The sequence below is a fragment of the Heteronotia binoei genome, chromosome 16 (assembly GCF_032191835.1).
Source record: "Heteronotia binoei isolate CCM8104 ecotype False Entrance Well chromosome 16, APGP_CSIRO_Hbin_v1, whole genome shotgun sequence".
Classification (NCBI taxonomy): Eukaryota; Metazoa; Chordata; class Lepidosauria; order Squamata; family Gekkonidae; genus Heteronotia; species Heteronotia binoei.
Window position 1 is genome coordinate 4,094,965 of NC_083238.1, and position 20,346 is coordinate 4,115,310.

Consider the following 20,346-nt stretch of genomic DNA (forward strand, 5'->3'; position numbering starts at 1 on the left):
CAAGCAGACACCCACTCACACTCTGGGTGGAAGATGTTGGGATCACAAGTTGAGGTGATAGTTTGGTCAGCAAGAGTGCAGAGCCGAGAGGCAGGTGACTCCAGAACGATGGACAAAGTAAACGCTAACCTGCTTGCCACCTGTCAGAGCACTTCAGGGTCATGAGTCAAGGTGGTGGTTTGGTCATTGAGGGAACGGAGCAATATGTGGAGAGGCTGCTGGTCCCAGAGTGGAAGACAGACTAAATGCCCACACACTTGCAGCTGGTTGGAGCACACTGGGTTGGTGAGAACGGGCCAGTTCCCCAGCGGCTAATGTGAGGCGAGGTGAGTCATTGGGAACATGGCTTGCCTTTTATATATATAGGATGTGTGCACTTAGAGATTGTGTAAAGACAGTCCATGCCAGAGGGGTGCATTTTCTGGTTCAGTTACGGATGCTAAAATTTCCCCTTATTCAGGTAGCTTGGGAGTGCAATGAATCTATCATTTTTCACAGAGGAAGTAAATACCACATTATGGCAATATCTCTTCAGATATTCCTGCCCCATTTTGAATTTTTAAAAAATAATTTATCCTGACGATTTCTCTTCTAGGTGGTTGTTCTATTCAGATGCAGCCAGCGACGACTAGACATTGCAGCCCGGCCTGCAGAAAACCTTTCTCTTTCTGCACACAGGTAATCCATACAGTGCAATTTACATAATCAGCATTTTGGAGGCTAATAAATTTTTAGGGTTAAAAAAAGCTTTCCAATGCAGAGATCTGTATGTAGCTTGATATGTATAAGACACCAGCTAGAGGAGACATCAGATTTTTGATTTGTTGTTTAGCCAGAACTTTGGGGAAAGAATGTATGTAAAAGTGGATGGAGAACCATGGGATATTTTGTCAAATTCTAGCTGTGTTTATGAAGAATAGTGACTCATGTTCTTCTCATATCTGTTTGCTTAATTCAGTTTGTAACATAATCAAGTAAAATGGTTTATGACCATGGCAACATGGTCCAGAAGCTGTTGTTGCTGGGGTTTCAGTGATTTTTCTACAAGACTGATCTTATTTTCAGCACATTCTGTTGTAATGCTTTTATGTGAACAGGGTGGAAAACAAAAAGACCACCTATTGCTTTATTGTGCCTAGTATGAATCAGACACTGTTTTTCAGTCTGTAGAAATACTACCACCTGTCCTAAATACTTAGGAGGAATTGAGCTTAAAATCCAAACAAATAAATATATCATTTGGGGTTAGGTTAATCTGTGGAAAACCAGCAAGCCTTGCAGTAGACACCGCTTTTGTAATGAGTTTCTCTCATACAGTTCGAACAAACTGTTTTCACTATCACATGCATTTTTGTTAACTAGAGTGGAGTCTGTGGTTGTGAGAGGGGCTATACTGAAATAATGAGATCAGATGGATTCCTGGATTACTGCATGAAGATACCAGGCTTAGAAGATAAAAAAGCTGATGTTAAAACAAATTCTGCAAAAAATAACCCTATCAACTCTAAGATGCATGACATTTTCAAAGGATGGTCTATTCAGCCTTTTAACACAGGTAAGATGAGCAGGAGAAGGAGATCTGGTGGGATTTCCTTAAATGTTGTAAAAGAAAGTCATGCTCATTAGATCATATAATCGGAAACCACATGGGAAAATGCCCAAACTCTCATTTTCCAACATATCCTAATTAAATAAGTCCAAATAAGGTCCAACAATATTTTGCAAAATAATCACTGTATTGAATGACTGAGATTGTTGTATTGGGTTGCAGCTAAAGATGGTTTTACAAGCATTACATCTGTCACTCGTAAAGATGCATTTATTGTTGCTAGAGCAAAGATTTGAGCAAAAATTTGAGGTCCAAACTTCAGAATGATACGTCCTGAAATATCTGTGAAATCTATGCAGTTGTAATTAATTGTAGCTGCCCATCCCTGTAATGTTATTAAATGTATTGGTTCCATTCTGGTGAGCTGCCAAAAGCTGTGTGCCTACGGCCTTCAGTCTGTGATTCTCACCATGAGACCCAAGGGAGGATCTATAGCTCTCTGGCAGAGCATTTGATCCACATGCAGAAGGTTGCAGGTAGCAGGCCTGAGAAAGACACTTTTCTGACCAAGGCAGCCATTGCCAGTCAGCGTGGACGGTTCTGATCTGATACAAGGCAGCTTCATAAGGATAGTATTATGCTGGTAGGGGGAGATGGGCTTTTGGATTCAATATAGCATTCCTCTCTCCTTAGTTAACAAGTTGCTGATGCTGGCCATTTGATTGTCTACTCAGTTGCGTGTGTATTCACACTGGGCGTTTTTGCACTCACCTTAATCAGCAGCGACCCCCTCTTCACCGCGCAGGATCTGCGCGGATTTCGCACTAATTGCCGCGGAGCACCCGGAAGAGCCGGAAAGTCCCGGCGCTTTTGCGGCGCAAACAGAAACCGCCCAAAACCAGTTTCCGTTTGCGCCGCAAAAGCGCCGGGACTTTCCGGCTCTTCCGGGTGCTCCGCGGCAATTAGTGCGAAATCTGCGCAGATCCTGCACGGTGAAGAGGGGCGTTGCTGCTGATTAAGGTGAGTGCGAAAACGCCCACTGTGTTTGTTGAATGCAATTTGATACAAATATAGCAAAACATTGTGTTACTCTTCATCCAGAAAACAGTTTCTCTGTGTTGGCTGGCCTTTTCTAGATTAGAGCACTCACATATAACACAGCTAGCCAAAACCATTTATAGACACACTGTTACTATTCAGGTAGTATTAAAAAAAGCATGGCTTTGCCTGGAAGTAAATATGTTCTTTGTAGCACTGGATTAGGCAAATCACAGGCCAGGTTGAGAGCTCTCTTTAGATGCCTGTGCCTCACCCTATTGAAATTTACTTGATAAGAAATCCATGTAGGAACCCTGACTGTTAAGCAAGTGGCCTTTGGACCACTTCTCACAAACCTTCAGAATTACAAGAGATAGCCTCTGACATTTTGGCACACTTTTATCCTTCAGTCTGAGGAGCAGGTTTCCATTGCACATGCCTGGAGCTGAGGAGAAAGTGCCCACCCACTCAGTTCCTTCTTGACTGCCACGTCATTAACACTTCATTGTGACCCTCTCTCAAGCTGCCTCAGCCTCTTCTCCTCATCAGTCTCTTTAGTCTTCTCCCATATCATATGGACTCCACACTATCTACAACAAAACAAAACAAGATATTTTGAATTCTATTTTTCTTCCAACTTTCTCTAACCCTTCCCCTGCCCCCATCTCCCTGGCATGGCACATGGAAGAGACAACTTTCTTCAAAAAGTGCTATAATTGTAGAGTGAAGCTTCCTTTGATGGATGGCTCTTCTCTCTGTTTATTTTGTCTTGCCCATAAAGTCAACTCCTGCACCCACTGCAGTAATGTCACCAAGCAAGCCAGAAAAAACAGGGCTGCCCACTGGTGAAGTCATCTGATGGAGGCCTTTCTTTGCCCAGCCATGTCACAGGCATCTACCTCAAGGACTTTGCTGCCTTCCCCATCTCTGAGGGGAGATTCAACCATGTTGGGAGCTTCTTCTGCTTCCCTTACTAAGAAGCATAAAACTGACAAAACATTGGAGTGAGAGTTGGGTTTGTCTTCAGACACCCTGAAACCAAAAACAATTGGAGAAACCACAACCAGGATTGACACTGACTTCAACACCAGCTGCACCACCAATCCTGATTATTATTCCTACATCTACACTGATTTTGGTGGAAGCTGTTCCTATATCACAGATTGCAGCTTAAGAACCTGCCACCATTTTTGAAGTGGCACACACTCAACTGCCTACAGGCCAGGTCTTTCATGTGCTATCAAAGTCCCTTTCAATCTGCAGCTATGTCTCATTTGAACATCCTCAAATCCAAGCCTGTGCAATGGGAAGACGACTGTAATTCTTGCCTATGAAACATACTCCCTCAGCATACCAACCATGCCATACAGTTAGTCCTGCTCCTTGAGTATACACTACCATTGTGCTTGAGGCTCCAGGTCTCCATCCTACCATAGGGACCGTTAGGATCCTGCCCACTAGAATTACTCCTCCAACTCCAGGTCCCCCTTTCCTCATCATCACTACTTGTGACACATCTTCCCCCCGCACAAGACAATTGCCTGTTTGTCTCTCCCCTCACTGCTGCCCCCCTCCACCACGCGCCCCCTCTTCCCATCCCCAGCACAGCACTGCGCCCCCCACGTGATCAGAGGAGCAACAAGGCTCGGCCCTACCCACTTCGCAAGGACCCGGGCTACTTCTAAATTGTTTGAAGAGCACCTGGAGGAGTTTCGCTCCTCCCTCACTTCCTATAACCACAATAACAGCTATAACCACAATAACACTGATATAGTAATGAGAGAATATAAATACAAAGCTGCAAGCTATAATTAGATACATCCTGTCCAGGGCCACGGCAGATTTCCCCACTCCCTCACTAAATTGTTTGAAGAGCACCTGGAGGAGTTTCGCTCCTCCCTCACTTCCGGTTCTGGAAGTGAGGGGAGAAGCGTGCTCATCAAACAGCTTAGAAGAAGCCCGGGCCCTTGAGAAGTGGGTAGGGCTGAGCCTAATCACTGCACTTCTCTAATCGCACCGGGGGAGGGGGCGACAGAGCACGGCACTGCATTGAGATGCTGCGGAGAGCGGGCAGGGGGCAGCGGTGGCAGGCAGGTAGCCTGCCTGGGGAGCCATGTACCCTGGGGCTGGCACTGCCTACATGCACAGCATACTGATCCAGCTCTACTGTCCTGACTGATGTGTTGGATATTCATACTTCTGCATCAGAACCATCAGCCAATGGTTCTGAGGGTTTGGACTCAGAGGGTGACTGATGACCTAATCTGGCATTTCCCAAAGGCAAGGTCGCGACCCGGCACCAGTCCATGGAGCCCTCAATGCCGGGCCGCAGGGCCTCCAGCCCCCTGGCCTTCCCCCGCATTGCGCCTCCCTCCCCTAGGCCATGCCCCTCTGCACCTCCGCCTCCCACCCTTCCCCACTGGAGGCAGGTCAGTTTCATGCTGTGCAAAGCCCTCCCCCCCCCCCCGACGGATCGCCCGATCAGTGGGAAATCGGCACTGAGCTCATTATGCGCTGGGCCAAGCATGGCTCCTCCCTCCCCAGCACTTCCTGGATGGGAAGGAAGTGCCAGGGAGGGAGGAGCCATGCGCCCTTTTCAGCCACGGTCTGTTCGACCTGTGGCTGGCTTGGCCCAGCGCAGAATGAGATCTGTACCGATTTCCCACCGATTGGGCGGTGGGTTGGGGGGGGAGAAGGGCTTTGCGCAGCATGAAACTGACCTGCTTGCGGTGGGGAAGGGAGGGAGAAGGAAGTGTGTGAACGGGGGTGGGGAGGCGCGATGCGGGGGAAGGCAGGGGAGCGACCAGGGGACTAGAGGCCCCGCAGCCCAGCGCTGAGGGCTCCATTGCCGGATTTCCCACCGAGAGTGAGCAGTTTTAAAGGAGAGTTGCTCCCATCCTGTTTCTTTTCCTTTCTTTTCTCTTTCTTCCTTTTGTCCCTCCTTCCTTTCACTATTTCCCTCCCTTTTCCTTCCTTCCTATTTCCTATCTCTTTTTTTTCTATATTTGTTTTCAAGTCTCCCTCCCTCCCTTTCCTTCCTTTCTTTCTTCAGTCTTTTCCCCTGTCTTTCTTCTCTCTCTCTTTCTGTCAGTCAGTCTTTCCCCGTCTTCCTTCCTTCCTTGCCATTGCTAATCTGAGTAGACCTGGTGGGGGGAGAAGCTTGAAACGCCCTGCCATTTCATGTTTTCCCAGGTTGAGAGCATTTTATATTTTTAGTTTTCTGCTGTGTGGTCCTTGTGCTTTTTCTTAATGTTTTATTTTTAAATTTGCATTGCAAAATCCCACTATTCTCCTACCTTTCCTAAACAAAATATTGCAAGAGTTTTAGGCTTGTTTGTATATCATTTCCTGTCTCCCGGCTCCACCCCCAAAGTCTCCTGGCTCCACCCCCAAATTTTAGTGGGCCACAAAGGAGAAGTGTAAAAATAACTGGACCACAAAGGGGGAAAGTTTGGGAAACCCTGACCTAATCTATACATCACTGGAGTCTGACACAGCATATCCATGCTCTTTCTTGCCCTCTGATTGATCAAAATCAGGGGTGTAAAACAGGGGCCAGTCTGTGACCTGTTTCCAACCGGGCTGCGCCTCACCGCCCCACTCCCACACAGGCTTGCCATCTCTCTTGTACAGCCTCCCCCCCCCCCCCCCCGTTTTCACCATTTAAAAGTCAGGGAAGGAACCGTGAAGCGCTTCCGAGGCTGACCACACACTCCCCTCCAGCCGATCATCTGATTGGCGGGGTAAACTGCAGCAATAAGTGGATTGCTTGCCACTGCTGCCACGGTTTCCCCCACCGATCAGGTGACTGGCAGGGGGGTGTCAGCCTGGGAAGCGCTTCACAGCCCCTTCCCCGGCTTTTAAATGGTGAGAAGGGAGGAGAAAAACAGGGGGGGAGGCACCGCAGTGGGGAGGCCAAATTGGGTGCCTCCACCCTGCCGGCCCTGGGGCTAGTCCCTGGGACCAGTCCCTGGGGCCAAAAAGGTTGTAAAACACTGGTGTAAAACATGTGGCCCGGGGACCAAATCAGGCCCCTGGAGGGCTCCTATGAGCAACTGGCTCTTGTCTGCTTCCTTCTTCCCCTCTCTTGCTTCCTTCTGCATCTCAGCTTGCTTTGCAAGGCTTGCTCAATCACACAGGAGCTACAGAACAAACCTATTTTTTCCATTGGTTGAGGCTCCACTGCCTCCAGGTCTCCTGGGGAGGGAAAGAGCCAGAGCTTCCTTTGCCCAGTTCCCTGGATCCCATGGGAGAAATACAAAGAAAGTATCTTTTAAAATCAAGTGCTAATGTTTTAAGCATGTTTTAAGTTTTTTTTTTAAAAAAATCTTTAATCGAGTTTGTGTCCCTTAAAAAGTTTATATCTCCGCTACTTAATCTTAAATAGGTACACACATGGCCTGGCCCAACATGGCCCAGCCCATCAAGTTCTCATTTATGTCTCATTTATGTCAGATCCAACCCTAATAACAAATGAGTTTGACACCTCTGATCTAAATAATATATTTGGTTGAAACAATTTTTATTTAGTAACATATGGTAACAACATCTTATTCCTGCATCATTAATAACTTCTTTTTATCTATCCCATATATTACTTTCTAACCACCCCTCCCCCCGTTATTTGATCCCCGCCAGTGTTATTGACTTATAATACTAATATTAAAAGGTACCCTTAACTAATAAAAAAAAATTACATTCTGCTTCCTTCTAGGACTTAATCATTATCAAAAATAGTCCAATGTCCTTTTATTTTCCACTCTTTTCCTACATATCTTCTGAACTTTTTCCACTCTTTTTCTAAATATCTTCTGAACATTTTCCACTCCATCTTAAAAACTTTTAAGTCATAGGGCGTTTTCGCACTGGCCTTAATCGGCAGCGACGTCCCTCTTCACCGTGCAGGATCTGCGCGGATTTCGCACCAATTGCTGCGGAGCACCCGGAAGAGCCGCAAAGTCCCGTGGCTTTTGCGGCGCAAATGGAAATTGGTTTTTGGTGGTTTCCATTTGCGCCGCATAAGCCGCGGGACTTTGTGGCTCTTCCGGGTGCTCCGCAGCAATTGGTGCGAAATCCGCGCAGATCCTGCGCGGTGAAGAGGGACGTCGCTGCCGATTAAGGTCAGTGCGAAAATGCCCATAGTCTCTTAAAATTCTTGTTAATTTGTCCATTTCACTCCATATCATAACTTTTACAATCCAATCCCATTTCTCTGGTATTTTTTCTTGCTTCCACAACTGCGCATATAATGTCCTAGCAGCTGAAAGCAAGTACCAAATTATAGTTCTATCTTCTTTCGGAAATTTTTCCATTTGTAATCCCAACAGAAAAGTCTCTGCAATTTTCTTAAATTCATATCCCAAGATCCTAGAAATTTCTTATTGAATCATCTGCCAATACTTTTTTGCTCTTTCACAAGTCCACCACATATGGTAGAAAGAACCTTCCTGTTTTTTACATTTCCAACACCTGTCTGCCATCTTATTGTTCATCTTTGCCAACTTTTTAGGAGTCATATACCATCTATACATCATTTTAAAACAGTTCTCTTTAATACTATGACACGTCGAAAGCTTCATAGAGTTCTTCCACAAATATTCCCAAGTTTCCATCTGTATTTCTTTGTTTACATTAATTGCCCACTTAATCATTTGAGATTTCACTACTTCATCTTCCGTAGACCATTTTAAAAGTAATTTGTATAGTTTTGAAATTAATTTTTCATAGTCTCCAAGCAGAACTTTTTCCATTTCTGTTTGCTCTGTTCTTATTCCTTCTGTTTTAATATCATTATCCACCAAGCTCTTTATTTGTTGCATTTGGAACCAATCATATTTATTATTCAGCTCTTCAGCAGTTTTCAATTCTATTTTGCCACTTTGTATTTTTAATAGTTGGTTATATGACAACCACTTTTCTTCACCCGTCTCAGCTGTTATTTTTATTACTTCTGCTGGCACTATCCATAACGGTTTTCTCTCATCTCCATATTTCTTATATTACATCCATGTATTTAGCAAATTATTTCTTATATAATGGTGAGAGAAAAAACCATCCATCTTTTTTCCCCATAATACATTTAAGCATGCCAGCCAAATTTATTTCCATGACCTTCCAACGCTAAGAATTTTTTATTTAACGGCATCATCCATTCTTTTATCCACACTAAACAAACTGCTTCATGATATAATTTTAAATCTGGTAATTGGAATCTGCCTCTCTCTTTTGCATCTGTTAAAATTTTCATTTTAATCCTTGGCTTCTTCCCAGCCCACACAAACTCTGAAATTTTTCTTTGCCATATATTAAATTGTTTACTGTCTTTCACAATCAGGATAGTTTGAAACAAATACATTATTCTTGGTAGAATATTCATTTTAATTGCAGCTATTCTGCCCAGCAATGAAAAATTAAGTTTATTCCATTTTAACATATCTTCATCCATTTTACGCCATAACTTCTCATAATTATTTTTGAACAAATCAATATTCTTCATTGTTATCTCCACACCCAAATATTTTACCTTAGAGGTAACTTCACAACCCATTAGCCTCTGCAATTCCTTTTGTTTATTTCCTTGCATATTTTTACATAGAAGTTTTGATTTTTCTTTATTAATACAAAGTCCCACCAATTCCCCATATTCTTGTATTTTAGCTAAGAACAAAGGTGTGACTTGTATGGGACTTTCATTTATAAACATTATATCATCTGCAAATGCTCTATATTTGTAAGTAAATCTTTTTACTTTTAATCCTTCTATTTCTTTATCTTCTTGGATTTGCATCAGTAAGATTTCAAGAGTCATTATAAACAACAGTGGGAAAAGCAGACAGCCTTGTCTTGTACCTTTGCTAATTATCATATCTTCTGTAAGATCTGCATTTATACATAGCCTTGCACGTTGTTCAGTATATATCGCTTTTATCATCCTTATAAAGTTTTCCCCAAACTCCATTTTCTCCATTACTGCAAACATAAAGTCTCAATTTAAATTATCAAATGCTTTCTCTGCATCCACAAAGAATAATGCAACTTCCTTTTCTGGATGTCTTTCATAATATTCTACAATATTTACAACAGTTCTAATATTGTCTCTTATTTGCCTTTTGAGAAGAAACCCCTCTTGATCTTCCTTTATAAAATTTGTCAAATGTTGTTTAAGCCGTTCTGCCAAGATTCTTGTATATATTTTATAGTCATTATTTAATAGTGAGATTGGTCTATAATTTTTTACATTCGTGACATCTCTATCTTCCTTTGGAATCAACGAAATAACAACTTCCTTCCATGTATTTGGTATTTTCCCTTTTATTCTTATCATGTTCATCAATTTCTGAAGTTTCAGAATTATCTCCTCTTTGAAGGTTTTAAAAAATTTAGCTGTATATCCATCTGACCCAGGTGCTTTTCCATTTTTCATTGCATTAATTGCTGCTTCAATTTCTATTTTTTCAATTGGATCATTCAAGACTTTCCCCATATTTTCTGTTGAGGGTGCTATTTTAATCTTTTGTAAATACTCTTCCATCTTTTCTTTCTTTATTTTAACACCCTTAAATAATTTGGCATAATACTTAAAGAATTCTCTTTTTATTCCTTCTTGATCTACCACCTCTCTTCCCTCCACCACAATTTTATTAATAATTTTCTCTCTTTTTCTTCAGTTGCCAGGCCAAATATTTTCCAGGTTTATTTGCTCCCTCAAAAGATTTCTGCTGCAACCTTTTCAGGTTCCATTCCAGTTCTTTATTTAACAAATGTCTCATTTGTGTTTGTAATATTGTAATCTCCCTCATAATTTTCTTTTTCCCTGGCCTTTTTCTCAGTTCCCCCTTTTTTTTCTTTATTTCATTTTGAATGTCCAGCATCTGTTTTTCTTTTGACCTCTTGCCTTTATTAATGTAATCAATATTCCTCTCATTACTGCTTTATAAGCATCCCACACCATCTGAAATTCTATATCTTCTTTATCATTTATTTGGAAGAAAGCTTTAGTTTCATTTTCTAGAGATGTCACTATTTCTTTATTCTGTAGTAAATCTTCATTCAATCTCCATCTTCTCGACTTTTTAGACAACTTTGTAATCCACATTATTGGGTTATGATCAGCGCCTATTTTAGGTAAAATCTTTATTTTCTTTATTATAAGGCCTAAATCTTTAGGACCCCACAACATGTCAATTCCGGAAAAAGTTTTATGTCTTGCTGAAAAAATGGTATAGTCCTGCACTTCAGTATTAAATTTCCTCCATCTATCCTCCAAGTTTTCCTGTTTGACCAATTCAAAAAAAGACTTTGGCAATTTTCCTTCCTTATTATTCCCCCCCCCCCCCCCAGACCTATCCAGTGTGTTCTTAATTGTTCCATTAAAGTCCCCCATTATCAAAACTTGATCATATGTCACTTCATCAAATTGTTGTATAATGTCTTTTTAAAAAGCATCCTTTGCTCCATTTGATGCATACAGTCCCAATAACGATGGTTTTTTGCATTTAATATTATTTCTACTGCTACAAATCTTCCATCTTTATCTTTAAACACTAGTTTTGGGTCCAATTCTTGTTTAATATAAAAAATCACTCCCCTTTTCTTCTGTTCAGCCAATGAATGAAATTCTAGTCCCAAGTGTTTATTCCATAAAAAATTGTAATCCTTTTGTTTGATATGTACTTCTTGTAAACAAACTATATTAAAATTTTGCTTTTTAATCCAATGAAACGTTGCCTTTCTTTTTTGTGGTGAATATAGTCCATTTACATTCCAAGAGAATAATTTGTAATCCATCATTTTGCAAATTCTTTATGTTCTTCATAAAATCCACGCAGTTCCTGTGCATTTGTAATTGCAATCCTTTTTCCTTGTAGCTCAAAGCTCAAACCTTCAGGTATTATCCATCTGTACCTCATTTCATTGTCCCGTAATTTTTCTGTCAATTTCTTATATGCTCTTCTGTCATTGATCACTTGTCTTGGCAACTCCTTCATAATTCTTACTCTGCTGCCTCCCACTATCAATGTCTTTTCAAAGTTTTTATTCATGTTTTTTCCCACCATTTCTTTTGTCATATATCTTATAACCACATCTCTTGGTAGATTATTTTTTTTTTGCATATAGTGAATTCACTCTGTACATATAGTCATACATGTTTATAGTCCCTTCAGGATCTTCCTCCAAAAATTCTGCAATTATTTTTATTATATATTCTTTCAAATCAGTTTCTTCATCCTAAGGTACTCGTCTCAGACGTATCTGGGTCTCCATCAATTTGAAGTCATGATTTACCACTTTTTCTTGTATTTTTAACAAGGTAGAATCATGTACTTTCAGTCTCCCTTCCACCTCTTGCACTTTTTTTGAAGTCACCACAGTCTCATTTCTGAGATCCTCTATATCTTTTTTTAGCTCTTCAATATCTTTTCTTATTTCTGTCAAGTCGGCAGATTCAATAACGAGTCGTTGTTGATACAAAGAAACTACTTTATTGATACTGATACTTGAGGCTAGGCCAGCATTGAAAAGACTAAAGAACAAACTGTAGATACATTGCATATAAGGGATATTTCAAAGGGATTCCTGAGGGGGGGAGGAATATGCAGGGAACATTCACACATTGATGTTACCAATTTGTTCTCAGGCTTTGGTTCTACCCAGAATGCTCTTTGACTGAGCCAGAGTTACAGACAGACTTTACAATTTCTTTTTTGGAAGCAGTTCTCATCTCCTTCATCCCTTTCATTATCCTGGCTTCCATTGCATCTAATTGGTCCTGCATTTTCTCCAGTGAAGCAGTCCTTGCACGGGTTTGCTTGTGGTCTGACATGTAAAAACACTGAAAATTTTGACCTCACCAAATTAAATTTCAACTATTAGATTTAAAAGAGTGAGGCTTGCTCTTTTCAATAAGCCTAATTTCGCTGTCCTCAGAGCCTCCTGGGCTCAGATATTAATTTTTAAAGTTTTTATTTTTTCCAAAATGGGGGTCGCAACTTTCTGCCTCACTTTAAAAAACATTTCCTTTTTCCTCTAGAGGCTTCTAAAATGGTTATTAGTATTTACCTTAAAATCGTCACCTCTGTTGGCTCCACGAATTTTTAATATCCTGAACACTTTAAAAATTTTATTTAAATTTTCGCCTCCTAGCAATGGCCGCCGATGTTTTTCTATGATATTATAGTCCTAGAGTAGGCTGGCTGCTTCAATGATTTCCCTTTTCCATCCGATACTTCCTGCTTTGCTTGCCACCAAATCCCGTTTTCGCTGGTAGAGAGATCTCACGATGCTTGACGTATTTCCTGTGTTGGCTGTGGGAGCTGCAAATCTATGACAACAGGGCTTTTTCTCCAAAACTGCAAGTAGACAAAACAATAAATTCCTTTCCACTTTTTAGCACTGACCTTTAAATTTACAAAGTCCAAATTTCACCCCTTCTCCCCTTCTTCCAAGCTTTCTAGATTTCAATTTCTGATTTTATTTTGTTTAACTTTAATTAATCCCGGAATGAAAGATAGCCATCTGTACCTTTTCTGTAGTTATCCAGATCAACACCGGTCTTGTATAGCTTTAGATGTTTATCAGTATCAAAGAAGATTAGGATCCTGTCGAGCTTATGTCAAATAAATGACTCTGGAAACTTCTGCAGATGATGAAAATGCAACTCATCTCTGGAGGCCCCTCAAAGCCTCAAAGGCGTCCCCCCCGGGACTCCCTTTTAGCCAAGGTAAATCTCCTCAAAATTTCCTGTGCATATCTTGGACTGATCTCTGACAGCGAAAAGTAGGCAGTAGGCATTAGATTGCCTTCCACTACCCCGAACAGAAGTTCCAGCCTGCTCCCCTTCTGAGAAGCAGTTCAGCTCGGCATTTTCCAACCCCAGAAGTCTCTCCCCTGATCTAAATAATATCTTGAGGCTTCAGCATCCAAATGACTTGTGACATTCCTAAAGTAACTGATATTGTGCATAAGCTGGTCCAGTCTGACCTTCCTCCAGCTACACTACTACCTATGCTACTGGTCTATCTGGAAGGATTGAAGGAAGTTTGGGACAAGCCTGCTTTCATATCTTCAGCATCCAAAAGATTTCAATTGTTGTTCTGGATGCAATCATTGGGTTTGAAATTCTTCCCCACACACCCTGCTGCCAACTCTGCTATAGTACATTCTGTGACTGAGGCCAAACAAATGCAGCACCCTGCTCCACCAGATTGTGAGGGCTGCCAGGACTTCCTTGGCAAGGAAACTTTACAGCTCAATGCCACTTTAAGTCTTATCAGTGGAAGTCCAACTTTCCTAAATGACAACACTTGCCATGCTCATCTGACACCTGGCAATGAAAACCCTCCTCCAGCAAACAGTCCTATCAACCAAAGTCCCAGCCTACTGAAACAAACACAACTGACCAAACAGTCTCTTTGACTTTGCCAGCTGCCTCAACTTCCCTCCCATACACACATTAACCTAGGAGTCCATTACATCAGACACCGGGTCCTCACCATCACCCAGGTGGAGTACATCATAGAGTTCCAGGCTGTGCCCCAAGCATCTCATTTTGTGACAATGCCTACATCCCATTTCCTCAAAGATGAACCTCACTTACTACTCTCCAAAGGAGCCATAGAACCCATACCCCAGGCCCAACATCACCAGGGATTTTACTCCCGATACTTCATAGTCTCAAAATGAGATAGGGGCAAATGCCCCATCATGGACCAATGGCACCTCAATTAGTGCATACGGTCACACTACAGTCAGTCTTCCCACTCCTCCCCCCAGATGCCTGGTTGTCATCAATTGAACAATCTATGATTCTGTGATGCCTACTTTCTCATCACCATCAGGCCATAGCATCACCACTACCTTCATTTCACCATGGGACCCCCACCACTACCAATATCAGGTGCTTCTCTTTGGTTTGTCAACAGCTCTGAGGGTCTTCATGAAGTGTATGGCAGTGGTGGCTGTGGCCCTGTGGCTGTGATTTTCCCTTATATAGAGGACTGGCTGTTAGTGTCTTACTCCCCTCAACAACTTTGAAGGGACATCTCCACTACTCTATGGCTTCTCACCCATCTAGGGCTTTGCATCCACCTCTCCAAATCTTGACTATAGCCCACTCAAGCCCTACAATTCATAGGTGTCCTAATTCACATTCCTTAGCAATGAGCATATCTCCCAGAAGACAGAGCCTCCACTCTTAATGCATTTGTCCTGCTGATTATAACAACACCTGTTCAATCAGGTGTTCCAAAGGCTCTTGGGCCTCATGGCCATGATCACCAAACTGTGGCCACTCCAACTATGGTTCAAACAGCACTTCAAAGCACTTCTTCAGCCCCAGTCAATGATGGTCACTCTTTCTTGCAATGTTGCATCTATGCTCAAATTGTGGACTCTAATGGCCAATTTGTTTTCAACTATCACCCCTAAGGTCCATTCTGTCCTTGAACACCTTGCTGTGGGGCTGGGTAGCCCATTGTGGGGCACTCAGGGCTCAAGTGGTGGTCAGATGTGGACTGGCACCTACATATCAACTGTGACTCACCCAGCATTGAAATCCTTTCTTCTGTTGCTTCAGGGTTTTCATGTTCAAGTCACCATCAACAACATTGCCACTGTTTACTACATAAACAAGCAGGGCAAGATTGTGTCAATAAAATTTTGCTGACAGTATCTAGCTTTCTGGCACCAGTGTATCGACCATATTATCCATCTGACAGCAGTTCATGTACTGTGGGTCCTGAATACCCATGTGGACGTACTGAGCATGACCAGATCTGAGGAACATGAGTGGTCACTCAGTCCAACATACCTCAACCCATTATTTGACATTTTTGGCCATCCTTAGGGTTCTTCAGCAGGGGTTCAGCAAGTCAAGGGCCATCTGGAGATGTCTTTTTACATTGATGGAATTGGACCTTGTTTTACATACCGCCCCCCTTTAAACTCATACCCCGCACCATTCAGAAAATTGTCACCAATCATAAGACAACCATCCTTGTGACAGCCTGGTGACCCAGACAGCCTTGGTTTCCTTGATTGCTGCAACTTTCTCACAACACCTAACATTGCTTTCCTCCAGTACCAGACCTCCTCTTACAGCAGGGGTGGGGAATCTTTTTTCTGCCAAGAACCATATGGATATTTATAACATCATTCGCGGGCCATAAAAAATTATCAACTTAAAAAACAGTGCTCCGCTGAGGGAGAATGATTCAGGCCAGTAAAATTAATGCAAATAATTGTTTTTCTATTTGAAGTCATGTGGGGAGAGCCTAATCTGGCGCACACACACAAACACACCCAGCTCGCCGCCCTAGGCAAATGCATAGGTCCAGGACTTTTTTGTAGAAAAAGCCCAGCAGGAACTCAGTAGCATATTAGACCACATCCCCTAATATTAGCACACACTCATTAACATATTAGGCCACACCTTCTGGGATAATCAGTTGCAAACTGAACGGTGACAGTAATTTTTCCAGGCCCTGCAGCAATTCTGGCCAGTCAGCCAGGCCGCAGGGAGGCTGCCGCACGTACATCTGGGCCCTGTGATCCCTGCCTGGCCCTGGGGAGGCTGCTGCATAGCACGGTTGGGGCCCACGATTCTCGCTGGCCAGCCAGGCCACAGGGAGGCTGCCACATGGCTTGGCTTGGCCCAGCAATCCCCGAGGGCCACATACGGCCCTCAGGATGGAGGTTCCCCACCCCTGTCTTAGAGCATCAGGAGAAGGTCTTGCACCACAACCCAAGTCTGTTCAAGTTGACTGCCCACCTGAAGAGTGTCTCTTTAACCTTCCCACCAGAGGTCTAACATGTCCTCCCCAATGCTCACAGACTACTCATAATTCCTATCAGGCAAAATGGAAATGTTTACCTACACCTCCCATCAACAAATGGACCCAAGAAAGACTCCCCAACCTTCTCACTTATCTCATCTCTCTCAGTGATTCTGGTCTTGGATTCTCATCACTGAAGGTATATCTGGCAGCAGTTTCAGCATATAACATTCAAGTGGATGGAAGAACCATCTTCTCACATCATATAACCAAGTCTTTCCTCAAGGATATGCTTCACCTTCCCTGACTGGAGCTTGTCACTGGTTCTCACTAAACTAATGGGCAAACAGTTTGAACCACTGGCGATTGACCACTCCATCTTTTATTGTGGGAGATGGCTTTTTCAGTTGCAATTACATCAGCCAAGAGCAACTGACCTGTGTACATTCTGCTCTCATCCACTTTACACCATCTTTCATAAAGATAAAGTTGTGCCTGCACTCCGATCCTTTGCTTTTCCAAAAGTGGTTTCTTCTTTTCATGTATCACAACCTATGATCCTTCCCATTTTTCTCCAGGAATCAGTTGATGAAGGTCTGAGAGTTCTGCATACTCTGGATGTTCATAGGGCATTATCTTTTTATCTAGCCAGAACTCTTTCCAAAAGGACTCTCATCTATTTATCGCCTATGGCAACCCTCAAAAGGGCCACAGGATTTCTACACTGCATTTGACGAAATGAATAACATCTACCATTTCTCTGTGCTATGAGCTGGTGCAAGAACTCTTACCTGCACAGCTGTGTGCTCACTCCATGAAAGCTGTCTCCACTTCTTTAGATATGTATCCTTGGAAGCCATTTGCGCTGGAGCTATTTGGTCCTCACACCCAACTTATGTGACATACTATGCTCTCAATATCAGAGCTCAGTGGGATGCATCCAATGGACTGTCAATGTTGAGGTCCATTTCCCATTGACTCTTTTGTTACAAGGCATTCAAGTAAGCCTAAAACAGGTAAACATAAAGCCAGGTTTTAAATAATTGAAATCTGATTGCCAGCATCCACTATCCATTTGTTATACTCACCATCTATCTGTTATAGCATTGGCCATCTGTTATAGTACAAGTGTAGGACTGCACACAAACCATGAAGAAGATAAAACAGTTTGTTTACCTGTAACTGAAGATCTTCAAGTGGTCGTCTGTGCAGTTATGCACACACCCAACCTTCCCCACTGCTGACAATTCTCACTCACTTTCCTTTAGTTGATGAGGGTGGTTACCGGGGTGGTTGGAAGGAACTGAGAGGGAGGGCATTTCTCCTTAGCTTCAGGCATGCACAGTGGATGTCTGCTCCCCAGAACAAGGGAGAAAAGTGTGCCAAAAATGCCAGAAGCTAGCTCTTGTAGTTCTTCAAGGTCAGGTTTGGTGCAGGTGACAAATCCCAAGTGTGTGAATGCACAGATGACCACTCAAATATCATCAGTTACAGGTAAGCAACCTGTTTTTTAACCAATGAATCATCAGTTGTAAGGAATGTAGTTCACCTTTACCCTTCTTGCCTCAAGAAGCATTCTGAATGTAGGTTTTTGGAATGCTTTGAAGCCATGGCCATACTGCATTTGTATTCCATAAGGCAGCACTGTTAGAATCTTATTTGATGTTGGCTTTCCTGAGCCACATATTGGAAACCTTTGGTCATTCAAAGTAGCAAGCTTTAAATTGCAAGAGCAGTATAAGAGGCACTGAAACAGCTGTGAAAATGCGGATGCTTCCTAAAATGTGGGCAGGATTTTGCTATCAAAACTGTACTTCCCTCCACAAAACTAAAAATCCAGAATATCCTCAAATTCAGAACTGCCTTTTTTTCATGGCCTGCATCTGGCCATGATGCATTTTCCACAGCTGGATTTAGTGGGGAATTGTGATTATGTTGCCCTATAATCTAAGACAGAGGAGTGGCCTACACTGTTGCACTTTGTTGTTTGCAGGGTATCTGGATATTTCTGAATGCTTGATGATGAATATTTTAGACCTATGTACAAGGCTGCACATGTGTATTTTGTCTTACTCTTTTTCTTCATCTATCTGCCTTAGATGGAAAACTTAAAATCTGGGTCTATGGAGTTTCAGCAGGCGGGTTTTTCATTATAGTTTCTTTAATCTTTACATCTTATCTTCTTTGGTAAGTATTCTGAGTGTTTGTGCCTTTCCTTTGTCTACCATTGATTTTTGCAACAATTTTAGGGTGGAAGTACATGTTATGTATAGTTTCCAGATTACTTGTTCTGGTTATTTCTTTTAACAGACTCAAGCTTTAGGGGCTGCAGTTTCAAAACAAAGGCTAATGTAGGAGACTCTTTCTCTCTTGCTCCATTTTGTTGCTTGAAATCATACAGGTGCCTGTAAAATTGGCCTTTAGACACATTTACTTGGAAGCTATTCCAGTCAAGGTGATTTAAATTAAAAAAATATTGTTTAAAAACGCAGAGATCAAACTCCAAGGTTTCTGTGCCTTCTGTTGGATGTAATGAGGAACAACTAAATTGTAAATATTTTTTTTTCATTTTATATCTAAGCCTTTTTAGTTTACTAATCCTCTCAAGGCATGCACAGAGTATTAGCTTGCTTGTTAGTTATCTGGGACCCAAAAAAGCAAAATGTAACTACAAGAGAGGTGCACATATACAGCTTTAACTTTGTTTGATGCCATCACCAGATCAGCTCCCATGGCTGAAAACATCTGTTTTTTGTATTCAGCTGTGACTTATGTCTTTAATAATGGGAGCATTCTCAATATGAAATAAGAGAAGGAAATCTGGATGATCTGTGTGATTTATTGGAATTATAAAAAATAGGATAATACTAAACCATATTCAAGAGTTCTTAGTGTTCCAAAGGTATTTTTTTCTCTCTTGCTTATATTTTGATCTTTGTTAAACACAAATAAAAAAATTAAAATCCTTGTCACAACTCAAGGGGTATTACCAATGGCTGCCACCACTCTGGGTTAAGGGTTCCCTTGAGAAGGCCCAGAGTTCCCTCCCAAGCCCTTCAGGCCTCCTTTAGCTTAGGCCAAACTAGGGTTGCCAAGTCCAATTCAAGAAATATCTGGGGACTTTGGGGGTGGAGCCAGGAGACTTTGGGGGTGGAGCCAGGAGCAAGGGTGTGACAAGCATAATTGAACTCCAAGGGAGTTCTGTCCATCACATTTAAAGGGACAGCACACCTTTTAGAATGCCTTCCTTCCATAGAAAATAATGAAGGATAGGGGCACCTTCTTTTGGGGCTCATAAAAATGGACCCCCTGGTCCAATCCTTTTGAAACTTGGGAGGTATTTTGGGGAGAGGCACTAGATGCTATACAGAAAATTTGGCACCTCTACCTCAAAAAACAGCCCCTCCAGAGCCCCTGACACCCGCGGATCAATTCCCCATCATTCCCTATGGGAATCGTTCCTGGAGGTGCATAATGGCTGTGGGGGTGGAGCTTCCCCGCCGGCCAGATGGCTGGGGGAGGGAGGAAGCCTTTAAAACCAGGGGATCCCCCGCTGGGACCTGGGGATTGGGAAGCCTAGGCCAAACAATAGGCGTGAGGACCAAGCAGAGTGAACAACAACACCAACAACAAAAGGTTTATTTAAAAGATCAGTCAGTGCAATATAACAAACAAGGTGCATTAAACAGTAAACGGGATGAAGGGAAAATAAATAAATGCCCTAACATGTCTGGACTTACTGTTCCAGTCAGACCTGGGCCTACTCACCCTTCCTCTCTTCCTTGCAGCAGCTCTTCCTCAGCTCTGCCTCCTAGGAAAAGAACACACCCTGCCTGGGCTTGGCCCTTTTATGTTCTCCTCCCAGGCCCCTCCCCTCTCTGGGCTAGTTTCCCTCCAAAACCTTGCCACCCAATCAGAGGGACAGAGGGGATCCTGGGAAATGTAGGCTTTCCCAAGTACTCCTAGGTAGGCTTCCCTGGGTCCTGC

General features: G+C 42.5%; 1 protein-coding gene across 1 annotated transcript in view; it reads left to right on the forward strand.

Annotated features, from left to right (window-relative positions):
- Positions 1-20,346, forward strand: part of THSD7B (thrombospondin type 1 domain containing 7B) — a 713,545-nt gene that overhangs the window by 685,496 nt on the left and 7,703 nt on the right. The window contains exons 24-26 of the mRNA XM_060257141.1: positions 596-678; positions 1,363-1,555; positions 18,459-18,546. Coding sequence (XP_060113124.1) covers positions 596-678; positions 1,363-1,555; positions 18,459-18,546 — 364 coding nt within the window. The remainder of the gene's footprint in view (positions 1-595; positions 679-1,362; positions 1,556-18,458; positions 18,547-20,346) is intronic.